Source organism: Passer domesticus, chromosome 27, assembly GCF_036417665.1.
Source record: "Passer domesticus isolate bPasDom1 chromosome 27, bPasDom1.hap1, whole genome shotgun sequence".
Classification (NCBI taxonomy): Eukaryota; Metazoa; Chordata; class Aves; order Passeriformes; family Passeridae; genus Passer; species Passer domesticus.
The window spans coordinates 3435395-3447990 of NC_087500.1; the positions used below are offsets into that span (position 1 = coordinate 3435395).

Here is a 12596-nt window from a genome sequence, read left to right on the forward strand (position 1 = left end):
ACTCTCGGCCCACGGGGCCTTTTCTACAGCCCCGCCCGGGTCTCCCGGGGGCGGTGGGACGTGGCGGGGCAGCGTCCGGTGGGGTCTCCGGTTTGCCCGGGGGTCACGGGCGCTGCCGCCGCTCCGCGGCTGTCGTTGGTGTGGTTCCGCCCCGCCTCTCCCACGCGCCCCGCAACACCGAGAAATAAAGGCTCTATTTTTCCAGCCCCGGCTCCGCTGTCTCCGTCCGCCGCCGCCCCGCCCGACTCCCCCACGGCGCCGGTCGTACCGGGACGCCCCCGGACTACAACTCCCAGCAGCCCCCGCGGGAGCGCCATGACGTCACGCGCAGCTCACCGGGGCGGGGCGGGAGCGGGTGATTGGCAGCCGCGCCTGCCTGTGGCCGGCGAGCGGGGGGCGGAAGGGGTGGCGGGGTCCGGAAGCGGAACGGGTGAAGGCGGAAGTGAGGCCCGGGGCCTGCGAGACGCACCGGCGGGAGCGGCGCTGCGGGCGGTGAGTGCGGCCGCGCCCGCGCCTTCCGCCCCGGCGTGGCCGAGCCGGGCCCCAGGGGGCGGAGCCGCTCCCCGGGGTCCCGCTCGGCCGAGGGCGGCAGCCGCGCCGCGCCGCTCGCGGGGCCCCGTGGCGGCAGCGGAGCGGGGCTCGGCGGCGCCGCCGTGCCGGGCGGGGCGGCGCGGGGCGCTGCCGGCGGCGGGGCGGGGGCTGTGGGCGGCCGGGAGCCCCCGCCGTGGGCCGGCTGGCGGGGCGCTGCGAGGCGGGGCGGCTCCGGCCTGCGGGACCGGGAGGCGAGCCCGGGGCGGGCGCGGTGCCCGGCTCGGGTGCTGGGGGTGCTCGGGTCGGGCTCCTCCCGGGAAGGAGCAGCCCGTACCGGGGGCTGTCCCGGAGCTGCGGCCCGGTTCTGTCACAGCCGCGGCTGAGCGGGGTTCAGGGCTGGGGAAGGTGCGGTGCCAGGACAGCGGGATTTTCATGGTGGGATCGAGGTTGGTAAAAGCTGCTCAGCCTCTGAGGGGGAGTGGAAGCACCGGGAGCGGGGAGGCCCCGCTGGGCTCCCGGGAGCTGCTGGGGGTGGCTTGGATTGCTGCAAACGGGCTCCAGGGCAGTCCCTGCTGCTGCCCAGCACAGCCCCGTGCTCCCCGGGAAGGGAAGCCCACGGGGCTGGAGGGCCCTGGGGCTGCAGGGACACTTTGTGCCCTGCTGTGAGGGGATCCGGAGCCAGGCTGTGCTTCTCTCTGTCACAGCAGGACACACCCTGCTGTGTGAGCTGGGGGGGTTGCACTGGGAGTGCAGCTGTGAGTGTGGGCAACAGGTTTGCCCTGCTGAATCCCGGGGAAAGTGCTCAGACCCTGTTCTGGTGATGCTGCTGGGCCCTGCAGGGAGCCCAGCCCAGCTCTGACCCGGCCCTGCTGCCCTCACTTGTGCTGTTGGAGCTCTGACCTTGGCTGTTTTCAGTGCTGGAGAGGAGAACACGTCGAGGGACTATTTTAAGTCTGGTGTGGAACAACTTGCATCTGCTATTCTTAGCTTTTTGTGTGGAGGGTCAGCTCACTTGGGCTGCCCTGCTTACAGCCTCACACAGGGCCTGTGCTCTGCTGGGGCTCCTGAGCCACCTCTGAGCCTTGGCTGGGGCCAAAAAAGCCAGCTCAGTCCTTTGTCGTGGCATGCCACTCAGTCTGGGGGAGCTTCCTGCAAATACCCACTGCTGCCTGGACTCTGAAAGCCTTTTACATTTCCTTTCAGCTCACCTGGATACTCAGGTGCAAGAACTATGTCTGAAAGGGGTTAAGAATGCAGGATAGTGGCTGTAGGCAGCTGCAGGACAATGTTGGTGCATTCTTGGAGTGAGGCAAGCAGGCAAAGCACGAGCCTGGCTGGATCTGGGGGGTCGAGGACAGGAATGTTTGGGGTCACAGCTGGGTCTCAGTGTTGAAATCACCTCAGACCCCTCACGAGTCACAGCAGTCAATACCTTCAGACCAAAAATCTGCTCCTGGGGTGACCTTCTCTGCTGGGGTGCTCTGGCTGGTTTAGCTGACATCGGATTGCAGGCAGTGAGGGGTCACTGTGGGCTCTGTAAGTGGGTGCTGGTGCCTCTTCAGGTGGTGGGACAACCCAGGCAAGCTGAGATGGACTCCTGGAGAGGGTTTGAGTTACTGGAGAGCAGGAGGGAAAGGCTGCCTTGGCATGTGGGTATGAATATAGTAAAATAAAACATTTTGGCATTAGTGGAGTACTCTTTGCTTTTCCAGTGATGAGTTGGTGTAGTGGTTCTGGTTTCCCAGTTTGAGATTTCACCAATTTTTGGATTTCCCAGCCAACTGGACACTTGGGCCGTGTGTAAAGGAGCTGTGTGGTGATGTGTGTGCTTGGCCACATTGGTGTGCTGAGATGTGGGATTATCTCCAGCCCAGCAAAGCCCTTCTGCATCTCAGCAGGGATCCAGGCCCTGCCAGCCATCAGCTCTGCATCCAAAACTCCTTCAGCTGCTGCACAGTTCTGGATGGTGGTCGTGGCATCTCCCTGAAGAGGGAGGGGGAAGGAATGCCGGGTGCTTTCAGACACAGGAAATGAAATGGGACCGCTTCTAATGAAGTGGGTGTAGCCCAGAGTATTCCTGTCAGCAGACTTAAAAGAGGATAGAATGTGGAAATGTTGGAGTCAGCTGTTTTCTTCCCTTGGGGTATGAAGTTTGCAGCCTCTTATGCAAGTCCTGAGAAGTTGTCAGAATAACACTGAAAACACTTAGACACTGGCCAGCAACAGGAAACCTTCCTGGATGTGACAGTACTGGGGAGGAATAAAATTCATCTGAGCTCTGGGGGGAGTGCTGTCCTCCCCTGGAGCACAGGAATGAGCTGCTGGAGCAGCTCTGCATAAACAGATAAGAAAACACTGTTTTTCATGTTTGCTTTGGTTTGGTAGCACTCCAAATAAGGAGCTGCTCGAGGCAGGAGATCTTTGTGCAGTCTGGGAAAGATATTCTGAAGGTCACAGATTCTTTGCAGTGCAGGTGGCAGTTTGCTGCTTTGCATTGCTGATGTTGTCTTCTTGCTGGCTGAGCAGTGGGTGCTATCCAAGGCATGTGCTCTGAGTGTCTGGTCAGAGTGAAGCTGTGTCTGTTGAGGGCATCTGAACAGGAGTTAAACAAGCTTTGCTGAAGAATTAAAACCTTGATGCTTCTGTTCCATTTGAATCAGGCCAGGCTGCATCCAAGGGTTGATCCTCCATCCTTGCTGTGCTGAGGATAACTGGAAATAGGTGAGGGCTCCAAGAGGGAGCCACTGTGGGACAGGGAGCTAGTTGCAGCTAATGGGAGGTGGAGGTGATGTAAAACTTCATCTGTGAAGTCTGTGCTGGAGGGATTGTCACAGCAGGGTGGTGGCCTTGAAATCTCTGGGGATAGAGTTGTTTTGGAAAACAGCTGGCTGCTGGGGCTGCTCCAGAGGCCATGGATGTGCAAATGTCAGGAAACAGATGTGTGCATCAACAGCATGAGAAGATGGTACTAGTTCATGTCTGTGGCTGAATGAATGCTTCAGCTTTGGAATGGAAATCCTATTTACCTCTAATTTAAGGTGAGCGTGTCCAGATCTTTGTGAGTCTTGGATGTGGGGCTGCACAGAGAAGTTGTTGCTCTGTCAGTTAGTCACAGCCATGGGAGTGCTGCTGAAAGTGCTGTCTGAGCTGATTTGGGTCTGTGAAGCTGCACTTCAGGGCTGTAGTGCAGCTCCTGCCTGCTGAAGTGGAGAGTGGCCCAGTTCAGAGCAGTTCCTGAGCTCCAGGCTGTGTCCTTGCTGATCAGGGCACTGAGGGCTCATTCTTTGGGGAGGGAGAAGGCAGGAGGGCAGAGAATTCTCTGTGGAAAGATAGAGTGTGAAACTCAGGCAATCTTGGAGTGAGGCCAGCAGTAAAGCATGAGCCTGGCTGGATCTGGGACTGATGGGACTGAGCTCTGTAGCTTGAGTGTTTCCTGGTTCTCCTGTGTAACATCTGGGTCTGTTCCTCCTTCCTCTGCAGCCTGGACCCTCCTGGAAGGGGTGGGGGTCCTCCACCTTCCTGACCAGGCTCAGGAAGTTTGTTCTGATTGATCATCTTGATGAATTGGAATATTGAGTTGACGTTCCATGCTGTGCTGGCCTGGGCTGGTGTGGTCTGTGTGTGGCTCTGGTGGCACCCACACTTTCTGCTGGTCCTGCTTGCTCCTGAGTCCAAGTCCTGGAGCTGACTCTGCAGCCCTGGGCCAGCTGCCCGTGCAGTGTGAGGTGAAGCAGAACCACTGGGTAACTTCAGGGCTTCCTTTGCCAAGGAATTCGTGTAACGCTGTCAGCTATTTAACGAGATAAATACTTCACTGGGCCTTTTGTCTTGAGTATTTTGGTTCTGAGCCAACAAATCCCCAGTGAAGCAACTCCTTGCATAGCTGAGAGCAGCAGCAGTCGTTTGGGTAACCAGAGTCTTCAGGATTGGGTTTCTAAATATCCTCAGCTTTCAGAGTAGTTTTTGCCACTGGCTGAACACAGGGCAAAAATATCAGATTCTCTAACTTCTGACACCTTAAATGAGCAGCTTCCCCGTGGTGAGGTTAACATGGGGATCTGACTGTAATTCACATGTGGAGATTTGTGTTCTTGTCCTGGGTAGGTTTGTTTGTAAAGGGCTCTGGTGCCATTCCCCAGCATCCTGAGAGTTATGGAGAATGGTCTTGCACTTGGGCAGGCAGGGAGTGCTGCCCCCATGGCATGTGCTTTCTCATTTAGGGCACTCAGATTCTTGAATTTAATTTTCCTGGCTGTGTACAGCCCCCTCCAGCAAACCCTGGCAGGCAGAGGAGGGGTTGGAGGAGCACAAACTGCAGAAGTGATAGACCTGGAGCTCTCACTTGTGGGACAGCATCAGGAATTGGTACTTGACTTTGATCTCAAAGCAAACAAGAAATAAAAATCACTGCTTTTGCTGTGGGATGCAGAACTCCTGTGTGTGCTTCAGTGAGCAGGAGGTGGGTAGGGCAGGTAAACAAAGCAGCACGGGCCTTTTCATGGCTCTTGTGATCTCCCAACTGCTGGGTTTCACTAGTTAAAAGAAACTAGTAGGGAAATGAATGCCTGTTAATCTTGATTACATGAATACCCCACCATGCCCTTCCTTTTCATGGCCTTGACAGCTTGAACGAGCAAGACAAGCTGGGACTTCAGCTGCTGTCCCTTGTCTGTGTGGCACTGCTGTGGTTATTTTGGTCTGCCTGACCCTGGCTCGAGTGTCAGTGCCAGGGTTCTCGTGGGGAGCAGGGAGGGGTGAATGCCCAACCCTCTGCTGGAAGAGGTGTGAGGATGAGCACCAGAAATGGCTCCACAGAGCAGAACAGTCCCTGTTCCTCAGGCCAGTGTCCACTGGTGGGTGTGGGCTGATCTAGCACAGCTTCAGGCTGTGGTTCAGCTGCCTGTTGCCCCTGCAGAGCTCAGCTCTGCCTGACTGCAATCCTCAAACGTCTTGGCATTGGCAGAAAGTGCCAGTCCTGCCAGGGAGTGTGCTCGCTGTCTGCAGCACTGGTGGCACTTCCTTTGGTTATTTGCTTCCTGCTGTGACCATCAGCTGGCTGTCCAGGTCTTGGGTGTGTCCTTAGTGGCCAGTTAGGGTCTCTAAATTCCACTCAAGCGCTTGAAAGACATGGCAACTTCTCATGTGAACATGAAGCCATGTAATCTTGTGTCCAAGCATCAGACCACCCTTAGGTGATGATCTGCTTCTGCACAACTGGAGCAGCTCTGGCTGCTGCCCTGCCTGCCCTGACCAGTGGCTGTCCACAGTGAGCTCAGCATAGATGTGCTCGCCTAATTCTGCTGGAGCTCATGTAGCACAAGCAGATGGCAAAATGCATCAAGATCTGTGAAATATAGGTCAGGCTAAGGCTTGAGGATGTCAACAAGCTCATTTCCTTGTTTTGCTCTGGGAATGACCGCTATCAGATTTCGGGAGGCCATAACTCAGGCACACTGTGGTTCACAGAGTGTTTGTGCAGAGTGTTGGTCTGGAGCACCAGGGGAGCTGATGGACTGCCCAGGGAGTTACAAATACAAGGTTAAACCCAAGCTGCTCCTTTGCAAGCTCTGTTTAGAGGGGAAATCCTAAAAGGTGGAAGCTTCTTCAGGCTGGTAGAGATGCAGAGCTGCTGCTGAGCCTCTTGAACCTGGTGGTCCCCAAGCTGCTCCTGGCCAGATCAAGCAGTGCTGCACCCTCACTGTCCAGCAGAGCCAGTTGTTGGTCTGTTTCATATCAAATTTCTCACCCTGTCAAACAGTGTTTGCCCTTCCTCTGCAGAGGGAGAGATGTCCTGACTGTGCTACTTGCAAGGACCCAGCTCTGAATGACAATCTCTTCACTGCTTAACCCAAGGCTGGGACTCAGAGCAATGACTTCACAGCTCTGGCTCCTGAAACATCCCACAGCACTCAGTTTGACTCCTGTTTCTGTGCTACCTGCCAGCTCTGGTGACTGGTACCAGCTTAACAGCTGGTGCCTGACTGCCTCCTGCTCAGAGCAATTTGAGGTGAGATGTCTTAGGTCAGTGTATGCTCAAGTGCTTTGTGTTGTGTGAGCTGCTGGGTTCTCCAGCTGCTGGCACTCACAGGCTCCAGAGTAGCTCTGAAATGGCTGGAGGTTCCCTGTCAAGCTGTGGGATTGTTTAAACTTGAGGCATAACCTCAAGCAGTCACAGCTGGACAGGCCTTGCCCTGGAAAGCTGCTGTTTGAAACTCTTCTCTGTGCTCAGGAGGCTTGAGCTTTGTTCACAGGACACTGCTCCAGTTTGACCTGTTCTAAACTTCTTATTCATGGCTATCTAATTGCTGGGAAAATGCAGGATGTACACGGAGTTTCTTTGGGGCTACTCCCAGGATGAGGAGAAATTGGCTTTTGGGGCATTTTCTTTCAACAGACAGCCTGCTTTAGGAAAGTAGAAGGGAAAGTGGTGATGCACAGCAGATGCAATCAGCTGTAGCATTTATCATCCCCAGGGAAGTGGGAGTTGTGAAGGGTACAGGAAATGTGCCTAAATCTGTAACTGTGTACTTGGAAAGCATTCCTGTTCTCTGCAGGCAGCAGAGCTTAGTGCTTGGGGAGGCCCTGGGATTCACTTGTGGGTAACTCTGGATGCAAATCAGCTTGTGCTGCTGTTGCTGCCATGGTTTTGTGCTGCAATGGGAGGTTGGTGCTGGTGGCTGGCTGGCAGTGCTGATCCCAGGGGATGCTCTCTGTTCATGCTGCCTTTGAACACGTGTGAGGAACATGGCCTGGTGACTGGAGTGCTGTGGGATGAGGGAGCTGAGGCAGCTGGGTGGGTGTGGGAAGCATCAGCTGCTGCCTCTGGACCAGGCTGGGTGGTGATTCCTGGCGTGCAGCAGGAATGGGAGGGGGAGCTGTTGTCAGCCTGTGCCCAGGGAGCAGCTGCTGTCAGGTGCCTTTCTGAGGTGGGCACCTCCTCAGGTGCCCCCCCTGTAGCAGACCACCTGCCTGGCTCCAGGGCCATTCTTGGGCCTTCTAGGAGGTGCAGAATGTTGTGGTGTAAGTGCCTCAGGACAAACAGACAGCTCTAGAAACTCCTTTTGTCCAAATGCCTCGTGACCTGCAGAGCTGCTCCTGCCACTGTGGCACTGGGATGGCTCTGTACAGCATTGACAGTCTGAAGTTGTTTCCTTGTGAACTCAGGAAAGGAGGAGGGAGCTAAAGGTCAAGCTCAGTTACCTCTGTGAACTGAGTAATTGCTGTTTGAATAGACAAAGCTCTAGTAACACCCATTGTGTGCTGGGTGCTCCTTACCTGCCTCACCCCAGCAAGGTGTGTGCAACATCCACACAGGGTGGAAGTGCTGGAGGGCCCACTGGTGGGGAGGAGAGCTTGTATTACCATTCCTCTTTTCCAGGGAGGCTCTGCAGGCTGAGATCCTGCTGCAGGGGCTGCTGCCAGGCAGGAGCTGCTCTGTGCTGCTCACAGCTGATAACTTTGCAGTGTGGGAAGGAACCAGCACCAGTCTGTGCTGATGGTGGCTGCAGATCAAGCCACCCTCTAGAACTGGTACAGCTGGTCCCTTGAGCGTGTCACTAACTCTGACCTCCTCTTCCAGTTGCAACCTGCCTACAGGTGGATCCCAGTGCAGAACCTGCAGCATCCTTAACTCTCGGCACTCCTGCACTCAGACCACGATGGCAGGTCGAGGTGGAGCTGCCCGACCGAATGGACCAGCTGCTGGGAACAAAATCTGCCAGTTCAAACTTGTTCTCCTGGGCGAGTCGGCGGTGGGGAAGTCCAGCCTGGTCCTGCGCTTCGTGAAGGGGCAGTTCCACGAGTACCAGGAGAGCACAATTGGAGGTGAGTGCCAGCTCCACATGCCTGTGGCCACGAGGTGCTGACCTTGCTGGGGCAGTCTGGGCTGTCAGAAGCAAGACTGGCTATTTTGGTCTGGTCTGGGATTTTTTGCTATAAATAGAGGCAAACGGTTAATGCTTTAACTCTTGGTTCACAGTTTGTTTGTTGGTGTAATGATCAGCACAGCAGAGAATTAATGCTATGGCAACCCCACACTTTGCCTCTGAGGCTTTGTTTCCAGTGCCTCAGCTCCAGCTTCTAATTGGAACTGAGGCCTTTCGCTTGGTTTATAGCCCTTAATTATCTTTTCAGACCATGACCTGAGGTTTTGGGGCTGTTTCTAGCCTGATTCTGTTAACTACTTTCAGGGTGCTTTCAGGTCTAGTAGTTTATTAGCTTAAAATCATTAGCACGGTGTCACCAATCAACCAAAGGCTGGTTGGCACGTGGGTCTCTGAGCAGCAATACTGGGGGCTGTCCTGAGAAAAGGCTTGAGTTGTCACTCTGTGACCTGTGCAGGGAGTGAGCACAGCTGAAAGTGTGGCTTACTGGCAAGCAGGGCCTGATGCCTCTCTGTGGAGGGCTGTGCTCTGCCTCAGTCTGTATCTGTGCCTTTGTGCTGGGTGTAACACCTGCTGTTAGACTCACTGGGACAACAACCAGTTACTAAACTGGGGTGTGGGGTGTGAGTGGGCTGAGTTTGGTGCTGCTGTTGGTGCTCCCCAGGTCTGACCCTGGTGGTGCCACAGACTGTGAGATCCCTGTCAGGCTGCTGGGAGGGTCTGGCACTGTGGGTGCTCCTGGGCTCTCTGAGCCACCTTCCTGTCACTGTGTGGTGGTTTGGGTTCCTGTGAGCAGGGGGTGTGACACAGCAGAGTGGCCCTGGCCTCTCCAGGGCTCAGCTGGCTCCCGTGTGCCAGCAGAGCTGCTCTGAGCTCCTGGGCTGGCTCTGGGCCCTGTCCTGAGGCAAAGCCCCTTGTCTTGCAGCTGCCTTCCTAACACAGACAGTGTGTCTGGATGACACAACGGTGAAGTTTGAGATCTGGGACACGGCGGGGCAGGAGCGATACCACAGCCTGGCCCCCATGTACTACCGGGGGGCCCAGGCTGCCATCGTGGTCTACGACATCACCAACACAGTGAGTGTGGGCAGGCTGGGGGCTGCAGGGGGCTCCTGGGGTGGGGCTGGGTCACAGCCCCGCAGCCACCTGCCTGGGGCTGCCAAGTTCTTGAAAACTGCTCAAGGCCTCTTCCTCAGCTCCGGCCAAGGCTGTGAGCTGATAAAGGATCCTGCTGCCAAGTGCTGCAGAGGCAGGACACTTCTCACAGGAAGGCCTTGTTCTAATCATATCTGCCCTGTGGATTCCTACATGGCTGCCCTTCCTGACTGCTGCCTCCTGTTTGCTTCCAGGACACATTTGTACGAGCCAAGAACTGGGTGAAAGAGTTGCAGAGGCAGGCTAGCCCCAATATTGTAATTGCACTAGCAGGAAACAAGGCAGACCTTGCTAACAAGAGAGCTGTGGACTTCCAGGTGAGTGGGAATCCTGAGAAGTTGTTACCCTAGCAGGTCAGGAAAGCATCTTTTTGTTTAAGTGAGGGAGGTGGCAGCTATGTGAAATATGCTTTGAGGGAGAACGAAAGTGAAGTTTTGTGCTGAGGACTGCAGGATGCCACTGAGCAAGGTCTGTGCCCTGCCCTTCCCTTGATTCTGTCACAACACGTGTGGCCCTGGCTGGTGAAAGTCCTGGTGAATGAGGAGGAGGAGGCCCACAGAGCACAAGCTTCTGTCCTCAGCCTCCTTTGCTGCCTTACTCACGTGGGGATGTCTGCAGGGTGTGAAACAGCATCTTCTGGGTACAAGACACATGAGGAATCATTCCCAGCTTGTTCTCTGCTCCTCACAGCTCTTACCTCATCTGAGGCAAGCCCTCACACAGGATGGCTTGTGGTGCCCTCACAATGGGTGACACACTCCCAGGGGCTGTGTGGCTCAGTCAGGCTGTGCCCCAGCCCTGCTGTGGGACACTGGCCCTGCAGGGCTGCTGGTGGAGCATGTCCCTGGCTTGTCCAGGCCAGGTGGGAGCAGGGACAGGGGAGGGAATTTCTGGCCCAGGGTGGGACATAGTGTTTCTCCAGCAGTTAGTGTGTTGACAAGTGAAGTGCATGAAGTCTGCTTGGGCCTCCTGCCAGGCTGCCTTTAGCACTCTGATGTGATTGTTTGTAGGATGCACAGACATATGCAGATGACAACAGCTTGCTGTTCATGGAGACGTCAGCGAAGACAGCGATGAATGTGAATGAAATCTTCATGGCAATAGGTACGGCCTGTGTGTAGGGCTGGGGTAGCCCTGAGTGCCAGCACTGCAGCTCAGGAGGGTCCTGTGTCAGCCAGGGCTGCTGGCTCTTACTGGGGCACTTTGCCACACTGGTGTGATTGGTCATTTCCTGAGTGTGTGGAGCCTCAGCCTTGCAAAGGTTCCCAGTGTCTGGGGTGGTGATGGAGGTGTGATGCCAGGCAGAGCCGAGGAAGGGGGGGTTTGGCACGCAGTGCAAACTGCAGGTTTGTCCTGTCCCAAACTGTTGGCTGTGAGGGCTCAGGCTGGAGCAGGCTGCACCCAGCACGAGGAGGTTGATCTCTCTGGAGCACCCTGCTAACATCCCGTTTCTTCCTAGCCAAGAAACTGCCAAAAAATGAACCCCAGAACGCTCCTGGTGGCCCGGGCAGGAATCGGGTGGTGGACCTTCAGGAGAGCAGCCAGCCAAGCAGAAGCCAGTGCTGCAGCAACTGAGCAGCTGCTGCAGCCTGCGAGCCCGTGGAGGAGTGACTGGAACCCACGCTAACGATCGCACTTACCGTAGGGCGGCTGCTGCCGGCGCCGCTGTGATTCTCCATCCCTTTCTGATCATAGGCTGGAGGGAGTTCTTCCACCTGCACCTTTCTGTACAAATACTAATTCAATTCTAAGTCTTAAGTCACTTTTTTAATATATGAACTTCTGCTCTTCCCTCTTCCTGGTGGTGGTGGATGCAGGACCTGGTGTCTGCCCAGCCAGCGTGGCCGTCCCGCAGGTGAGGCCAGCAGCAGCCAGGTCCCACAGCACTGTAGTTCACTATGGGAAACAAAGGGATATTGGGACACGTGTTTAAAGTTCCCTGTCTGTAAGAGCTGAGGCTGATCCCCTACGATGTGCCCAGAACAACCACTAAACTCTGTAGCATTAGAGACAAACTCCGGCTCTTGGGCCACTTATTGACCAAATCAATGATGAGTATTTGGGGTGGGGCAGAGGGAAGCAAAACTGGTTTCTTCTGTATTTTGTATTGTATGTTTCTCCATGTAACCAATCAGTATCTTGTCAATATAGTACATCCAACGAGCTGCCTGTTGTCTTTCTTTGTGTTGGACTCCAGCATGCCAACTCTTCTTTTCTCTCGGTTCTGTCGTAATGCACTAATCCTGTTGCAATTTTGCAAAAAATCTTGTATAGAAATTTGTCCTTTTCTTGATGGTTGTGATGCCACTAATATTGTTAACCCTGCTCTGGTGGGAATACACAAGGTTTACTGATGTACAGAGGTGGGGTGGGGGAAACCTTGGTAACCTGTTGGTGGGAATGACATGTATTGCAAAAGCCTGTAATTCCACAAAGAATGAAGGGAGGTATTAAATGGCTTCTGTTGCCAGACTCTAACTGATGTTGGCTGCTGCCTAGTGCCTAATGCAGTGTCTTATGCATCCTGGTATTTAAGAGGAACTGTTGACTTAGTCTTCATCACAAACTTCAGTTTTGTGTGATTAAAACAAAATTTTTATAAACCTATCATAACAACAATGTTCATGTTTCTTAATGCAGCAGGGACTGGACCTGAGCACCAACAGTTCTTGGTGGAAGCTGAGCTGTGCTGGGCTGCTCCTGGTATGTCCCACACCTTGGTAGGGAAATGGGGCCCTTCCTTCCTGAGGAGGGAGAAATGAGCTCCTGAGCTTGGCTGTGTGGCTGCTCCTGCACACAGTGGTGCTGCTGGCGTTCACTTGGCTCCAGTCTGCTCAAGGAAGCTTGAGGGAAATTGTGGGAATTATTCCTTGCTTGATGCTTCTGGGGAAGTCCTACAGTGCAAGATGGGAAGGGGGGGGGAGTAGTGTGTGGAGGAGCTCTGCTCTGCAGTGGGACAGGCTTGGGACGGTGCTCCAGAATTCATGAGCACAGAGCCTCTGTCCCTGGAGCACGATGGCTTGGAAG

General features: G+C 55.0%; 1 protein-coding gene across 3 annotated transcripts; it reads left to right on the forward strand.

The window, feature by feature from the left end:
* The first annotated feature begins 344 nt into the window (after window positions 1-344).
* RAB5C (RAB5C, member RAS oncogene family) lies at window positions 345-12176 on the forward strand. Of its 3 annotated transcripts, none has more exons than XM_064400075.1 (6): window positions 345-492; window positions 8111-8355; window positions 9340-9491; window positions 9764-9886; window positions 10580-10673; window positions 11029-12176. In XM_064400075.1, exons 2-6 carry the CDS (start codon window positions 8190-8192, stop codon window positions 11142-11144), a joined length of 651 nt encoding a protein of 216 aa, XP_064256145.1. In that variant the 5' UTR covers window positions 345-492; window positions 8111-8189; the 3' UTR covers window positions 11145-12176. The 3 variants fall into 3 exon arrangements, with proteins under 3 accessions (XP_064256145.1, XP_064256146.1, XP_064256144.1); XM_064400076.1 differs by lacking the exon at window positions 345-492 and adding an exon at window positions 3002-3252; XM_064400074.1 differs by lacking the exon at window positions 345-492 and adding an exon at window positions 3416-3569.
* Window positions 12177-12596: the final 420 nt, after the last annotated feature.

Bases quoted from the DNA above. Each gene is read 5' to 3' on its own strand.
- RAB5C (XM_064400074.1), top strand. From the start codon at position 3,541: ATGGAAATCCTATTTACCTCTAATTTAAG. The intron at 9,492-9,763 runs GTGAGTGTGGGC...GTTTGCTTCCAG, and splicing joins TCTACGACATCACCAACACA to GACACATTTGTACGAGCCAA. The intron at 10,674-11,028 runs GTACGGCCTGTG...GTTTCTTCCTAG, and splicing joins TGAAATCTTCATGGCAATAG to CCAAGAAACTGCCAAAAAAT.